Genomic DNA, 7,202 nt, shown 5'->3' on the forward strand with positions numbered 1-7,202 from the left:
ATGTCATGATGTGCCAGGAACCACTGCACCTGCGCCATCGGCCCTCCACCGCGGATGCTCCAAGAGGCTGCCTGACGCTTCAGTCCTCAACTATGTTGACTATTGTGGATGTGTTTTGTTCACATAGGTAAACGCACTGGATGTTTAACTTGTGCTTTTCACCCCTCCCTTTAGAAATATTACGTCTATGTAATCAGGGTCACCGAATGTAATTAAGAAGCAGAAAAGATGTGTATGGTCAGAATGGAGCTAGGAGGCTATCTTTGCGCTTGTTCTCGTTGCAAATGAAAATTGTCTATTTTCCTATTTTGAGCGTGAAATTTTGAACACAATAAAACACGACACGCAAAAAAACTGCAAGTTGGCGGTGCCGTGACACATTGACGTCACGACATAATGGCGCCGTTGCGTCATGATGCAATGCGTGACGTCATGACGCAATGCGCGACGTCATGACGCAAGGTGCGACATCATGACGCTAGCAAATGAACCTTGAATCGGAACGCCAAGGATCCCTCCATTGCCTGCCGCCCAGCTGTCGATGCGACCGACCTCCTTGGCCCCTCACACAGGTTGTGAGCCCATGTGAGGGGGAACCCATGTCAGGCCGCATGGGTGTAGGCCCGGCCACCAGGCGTTCACCATCGTGCCTCTCCTCAGGGCTTGGCTCCAGAGTTTCGCCCCGGTGACCCGTGTTCCGGCAAGGCCTCCTTTGTCTGGTCCCTTACCTCAGACCAGTTTGCCATGGGTGACCCTACCAGGGACACAACGACCCAGACAACATGGCTCCAAGGATCACTGGGACACAAACCCCATCACCACAATAACGTGATGACTCATTTGGGGGCAGCGAGACACGAGAGATAAAGTCAGTTCAATGAGAATATTTGATTGGTTGTTCCCTCATCCCCACTGTTATTGGTTTCACAAGATAAAGATAAAGCGAAGATCTCTTATTCCAGCGTGACATGCTCATTAGGTGCAACCTATGTGGTTAAAATGGCGACTTGTCATCGTACCCGACCTTAGATAGTTGAGAAAATTTGAGGTGTTAAAAAAATTCTGTTCAGAGTCATGCCCAAATATTATTGTAAATATAGATCACAGAGGATTCAAATGAAACCTGATCGGTAAGTTAAGGATGAATTCAACATTTATGCTTATTGTTCATTTATCCATTGTGATCAATGTCAATACAAGGAGAGCTTCAAGTGCCGTATTTACTTGCATTAAGCCGCACCATGAAAATTCCCTAAAAAATTCCTTAAAATTGTTGAATTTTATAATTCAGTCCTAATGATGGAAATTACAATTTTCTTACCAGAGGGTTAAGATGTAGTGGTAGCCATATAGGTTCGAATGTCAAAATATCTCTATTCTGATAGATCATATTTCTCCAATAGTTCTCACTTTCGAACAAGAAAGACAACAAAAACAAATCAATTGGAATTTTGTTTCATTTTAAAATCTCGCATCTGGCCAGTCAGAGCGCGTTTAGCGAGGTTTAGACGACACCGCCCTAGGTAAGATGGCTGCCTGAGACCTAGGTAAGATAGCTGTGCGAGCAGTGACGGGAACGTGCATTTTTTTCACCTTTAATGCAAGATGTTTTTTTTTTCCTTGAATTTTGTTCAAAGACGTCAAAACAAATTTTGTTTAGCATTTTATCTGTATCTTTTCTCTAACTTGAAATAACTGAAAGTATCGGGCGCATTTGCTAGCGTCATGATGTCTCACCTTGCGTCACGATGTCGCACCTTGTGTCATGACGTCGCGCATTGCGTCATGATGTCACGCATTGCATCATAACGCAACGGCGCCATTATGTCGTGACGTCAATGTGTCACGGCACCGCCAACTTGCAGTTTTTTTGCGTGTCGTGTTTTATTGTGTTCAAAATTTCACGCTCAAAATAGGAAGAGACAATTTTCATTTGCAACGAGAACAAGCGCAAAGATAGCCTCCTAGCTCCATTCTGACCATACACATCTTTACGGTGACCCTGATTACATAGACGTAATAACTCTAAAGGGAAGGGTAGAAAGCACAAGTTAAACATCCAGTGCGTTTACCTATGTGACCAAAACACATCCACAATAGTCAAAATAGTTGAGGACTGAAGCGTCAGGCAGCCTCTTGGAGCATCCGCGGTGGAGGGCCGATGCCGCAGGTGCAGTGCTCAGGGCTCCTCTTTGTTTAGACTAAACAAGGCTTTCAGGAGCAAAGTATATACTTCATTGCAACCAAGTATGCTAATATTGTGCGCATAAATAAGGGAAAGCAATGCGTGCTTTAATAGAAAAGCCATGCTTCTACTTCTTCGCAGGCAAATGTTAATAAAATTAAATAAAAACCCTGACACTGCCCTACGTCACTCTTTCTGGTCAAAACTTTTATGGACAGAATATTTAGATGCAGATGTGGCATTGAGGGCCTCCACTTGGGTGGGCTCATTACTGCATCCCTGCTCTTTGCTGATCATATAGTTCTATTGGCTTCATCGGGCCACGGTCTTCAAATGTCACTGGAAAGGTTTTCAACTTCAAGTGTGAAGAGGTCAGGATTTGAATCAACACCTCCAAGACATGATCCTCAGTTGGAAAAGAAAGGAATGCCTTCTCCGGGTCAGGAATAAGCTTTCCTGAGTGGGGGAGGTTAAATTATCGGGGTCTTGTACATGCGGCTGGAATTTTTCCTCCTGAGGGTTTCGAGTCTCTCCCTTCAAGTTAAGGTAAAAAGCATGCTCATCCAGGACAGGCTTGAAGTGGAGCTGCTCCACTACTGGGGGTGGCTCCGTGTAGAACCTCTGCTCCTCCAGAACGAGAGGAGCCAGATGACTAGATGGCAGCTACAGGGCCGACCGACCCAGGTCAGGCTGGGGAGAGTACGTCTCCCGGCGTTCTCGGAAACGCTTTGCGTTTCTCTGGGAAGAACTGGATTAAGTGGTGGTGGACGGCGAAATTTTTGGTTTCTCCACTGAAGCTGCACCCACCACGACCAAACCTCAGATAAGAAGATGATGATGAATAATTTAGTCTAATTACCATATTTTCACACCAATAAGGCACACTTAAAAGTCTAAAATTTTCTCTAAAATGGTCGCTGCGCCTACTCGGTCGGTCTACCATGTCATTGCACGGTATTCAGTTTTTGTATGGCCCTTACCACTTCAGTGACTAGTTTTATTTCTTGCCGGCACGCTACTTATTGCGATCAACCCAGCGGACGTTCACCCTAAAAATTCCAACCAATACGGTAAATCCATTTAAAACATCCCAGGGGAGTGGCAAGGTATTTGACTTCCGTGTACTCGCTGCACTCTTAATACTCAGCTAAACACAAACAGCAGCAATACAGACAAAAACAGCAGCTATACAGAGGAAATGCCTAAAGTGAATGACAACAGAGTGTACCTTTTACTGCAATAAAGCATCATCAAACTTAGTTTTGCTCATGCTGTCTAGTGGAAAGCCTAACATACGCTAACGGATAGCCTAACATACGCTAGCGGCAGCATAACATACACTAGCCTAGTTTCATGCTATTGGATTGGATAACTTTATTCATCCCGTATTCGGGAAACTACATTGTCTCAGTAGCAAGAGGGTGATTAGACAGAACTGCAAAGCAAAAGCACAAAGTACAAAGCAAATCAAAGTAAATGGAATATGCATATTTTCAACCTCAGCCTCAGTCTGCAGAAGGTCCCCACCTTGTGGAAAACTTCCTGCGTGGTCCCAGTCCCAAAGACTGCGAACCCCAGGGAGCCAAACCACTTCAGGCCGGTAGCACTAACCTCTCACCTGATCAAGACACTGGAGAGGATCATCCTCAACCACCTGAGCCCCCTGATGAATGCAGAGCTGGACCCTCTGCAGTTTGCCTATCGTCCAGGCATTGGTGTGGAAGATGCTACCACCTACCTGATGCACAGGTCTCTTTCACACCTGGAGAACTCGGGAAGCACGGTGAGAATGATGTTTTTTGACCTCTCCAGTGCATTCAACACCATTCAGCCGGTCATTCTGAGAGGGAAACTGGAGGTGGCTGGAGTAAGGAACCACCTAGCTGCATGGATCATCGACTTCCTCACCAACAGACCACAATATGTGAGACTCCAGGACTGTACGTCTGATGTGGTAACTTGCAGCACGGGGGGCCCACAAGGCACAGTGCTTTCCCCACTCCTCTTCTCCCTCTACACGTCAGACTTTAAACATAATACTGACACCTGCCACCTCCAGAAATTCTCCGATGACACCGCCATTGTTGGACGAGTGACTGACGGGAACGACCTGGAGTACAGGGGAGTCATCACAGCCTTTGTCGACTGGTGTAGGCAAAACCACCGGCACATCAACACCAGTAAGACAAAGGAAATGGTCGTTGACTTTCGGAGGACACCTCAACAGACCACTCAGGTGAACATCCAGGGTAAAGACATTGAAATCGTGGAGAACTTGAAGTACCTGGGTGTTCACCTCAACAGCAAACTAGACTGGTCCACAAACATAGATGCCCTGTACAGAAGGGGCCAGAGCCGCCTCTACCTGTTGAGGAGCCTACGGTCCTTTGGTGTGTGCAGGTCACTGTTGAGGACCTTCTATGACACTGTGGTGGCATCTACTGTGTTTTATGCAGTGGTCTGTTGGGGAAGTGGGAGCACGGAGAGGGACAGGAACAGGCTGAACAAGCTGATCAGGAGGGCCAGCTCTGTTCTGGGCTGTCCTTTGGACTCTGTGGAGGAAGTGGGAGAGCGGAGGATGCTGACCAGGATGAGGTCCATCATGGACAGCACCTCCCACCCCCTGCACGAGTCGGTGGAGTCCCTTCGAAGCTCCTTTAGCAGTAGACTGCGGTACCCTCACTGCAGGAAGGAGCGCTTCCGCAGATCCTTCCTCCCATCAGCCGTCAGGCTCTTTAACTCAAAAAAGGCTGTGGGTTAGGACCTCCTGAATTCGGATACAGTATAGATGTGCTTCTATATATATGTATGTGTATGTATATATATATCTCAGCAACACAGTTACCTATTTATATATTTATTCTCGTATTTATTTATTAACTTACTATTAAGTACCTATTTGTGTATAATGCCTTTCCTATTCCTGCATATTGTTTTATAGGTGTGAAAATACAGTAGCAAATTTTTTTTTAAGAATTCAGTTAGTTTGCATAAGCGGATATTAAATCTCCATTGTCCTAAAAATTTCACATAAAAATATTGAGAAACAAGTTTCGATGATTCCCGCTCTGGTAAATCTCATTAGCAACTGAAGGGTAAACTGCAAGCACTGTTAACCAATTGTTCAAATTCAAGCTGCGAAACCCAGAATCAACAAAAAATCAATCATGCCCGCAATGTAAATACGTTTCCTGTATATTATATTGAAATTGACATGTTAGATTTGCGCTCTCATAGCTAGCAGGCTGCCCTTCCGTGATGCTTTTTTTGTGTCTTTGCCAGGTTTTTCTGAGTCAGCTTTCAGGAGGATTTGTATTCTTTCATTTTCATTTTCATTTTAGGCCAGAAGGAAGTTATGACATTGATTTCATAATTTTAAATGGTTGTGCATGTTTTTATGTTTTTCCATTTGCCAAATGTTTGCCTCCTCTTAGTTACGCACTTGAACTACAATAGAAAATGTTTTTGCTTGTTCTTTATTGATTTTAACTGGTTACTAAATAATTTTCATATCTTTTTTTTCTTCTTTTTGCTTGTTTGGTACTTTTTTTTTACAACAAACCTGGTACACTCATTTTTAAAAGGTTTAGTTGGTAGTATATTGATGACCGTGGAGCAAATGGGAATTTCAATGTAAAATGCGGTTACCAACCATTTCTGGTATGTGCCACCGCATATAAATCTAAAATATACTGATTTGAATTTAGGATGAAGATTACACATCGGAAAAGGAAACAAAGGGTGAAAACAAAAAAGATGACAGACAGAAGTTGGAGAGTACTAAGGAGGAATCAGAAAAAAACACAGCAGAAGAAAAAGACCAGGAAGAAAAACATTCCAGACATTCCATTGATGACAAGGTAATTATTAAAATTGGTCAACATTGCTACACTTATTTATAGTCTCTTCCAAGGTCAACTTTCTGAGCCAAGAGACTGCACCTCTGGCTCTGCTTGTGGTTAATAAAATGTTACCAGCATTTAGTTGTTTCCCCGATATATAGATTAGACTTCACCAGTTACCGGTGAGTCAGCCGCATCAATAGTAGCGGGCCATGTTCAGATGTTAAATTAAAAAAAATAATTAATATAAATGAAGTGAATAAATAAATTTGTGTCTTAGGTTTCAGAAGATTTTGATGAATATATCTTCCCATGATAAGACAGGTTCATGCAAAAATCCAGTCATCAAGGTTATGCATTTTTAGGAACTGTTCAGATTGCACAGCATGACAACAAACATTGACATCCAAAGCATTGCAGTGTTTAGTATGAATAATATTTCCCAAACCATTTAAAATGAGGGTAAAAATAATCTTTTCTGTTGCAGGAGGAAAAGGACAGTGAAAATATATTAAAGGCAGAGGATGATGAAACTGTGGCCAGACCTCTGAAAAAGACAAAGATCTCGGAAGATATAACAATTGAGCTCATTATGAACGATGTTCTGAATCCCACCATTAATGACCTTAAGGCTTCCAAAATGAAGTAAAGAATATTTTTTTCCATTCATGTTTCTTAAACTTGCTTTTCCCTGACAAACATTTGATTTTGATGAATTTTTTCAGGTTGCTTGATTTGACAGATCGTGATCTGGCTAAACAAGAAAGAGAAAAAATGCTGAACACCCTGGAAGCTTTCATCTTCGAAACTCAGGTAAGTCCTTGCTTTCTGAGTTATTACTAAATGTCACACTAGGTATTTTGTATCATTTTAACCGATGTTGTAGGGACAAACAAAAATGGAAATTAAAATAAGTAGTACGTAATTGATAAGATAAAATAAAAAAAAACAGATACAGCATAGTTGCATACGTAGTCAAACGTTAAGATACTTATCTATGAATATATGCATCCATTACTTATGTATAGTAGAGTCAATTACCTAATTCCCCAATTCCCAAAGATGAGCTAAATATTAACATTTTGAGACAAATTGGCCATACTATTATGACATATAGGAGTCAATGCATTGCAGAATCAAGTCTATACATGGCAATCCTGACAATAGATAAGTAG

General features: G+C 42.6%; 1 protein-coding gene across 4 annotated transcripts in view; it reads left to right on the plus strand.

Annotated features, from left to right (window-relative positions):
* hyou1 (hypoxia up-regulated 1) overlaps positions 1–7,202 on the plus strand; it is a 68,729-nt gene that overhangs the window by 43,743 nt on the left and 17,784 nt on the right. For all 4 annotated transcript variants that reach the window (XM_077740814.1, XM_077740810.1, XM_077740813.1 and 1 more), the window contains 3 exons: positions 5,893–6,045; positions 6,515–6,672; positions 6,753–6,840. In XM_077740814.1, the coding sequence (XP_077596940.1) occupies positions 5,893–6,045; positions 6,515–6,672; positions 6,753–6,840 (399 nt within the window). The remainder of the gene's footprint in view (positions 1–5,892; positions 6,046–6,514; positions 6,673–6,752; positions 6,841–7,202) is intronic.

The sequence above is a fragment of the Stigmatopora nigra genome, chromosome 19 (assembly GCF_051989575.1).
Source record: "Stigmatopora nigra isolate UIUO_SnigA chromosome 19, RoL_Snig_1.1, whole genome shotgun sequence".
Classification (NCBI taxonomy): Eukaryota; Metazoa; Chordata; class Actinopteri; order Syngnathiformes; family Syngnathidae; genus Stigmatopora; species Stigmatopora nigra.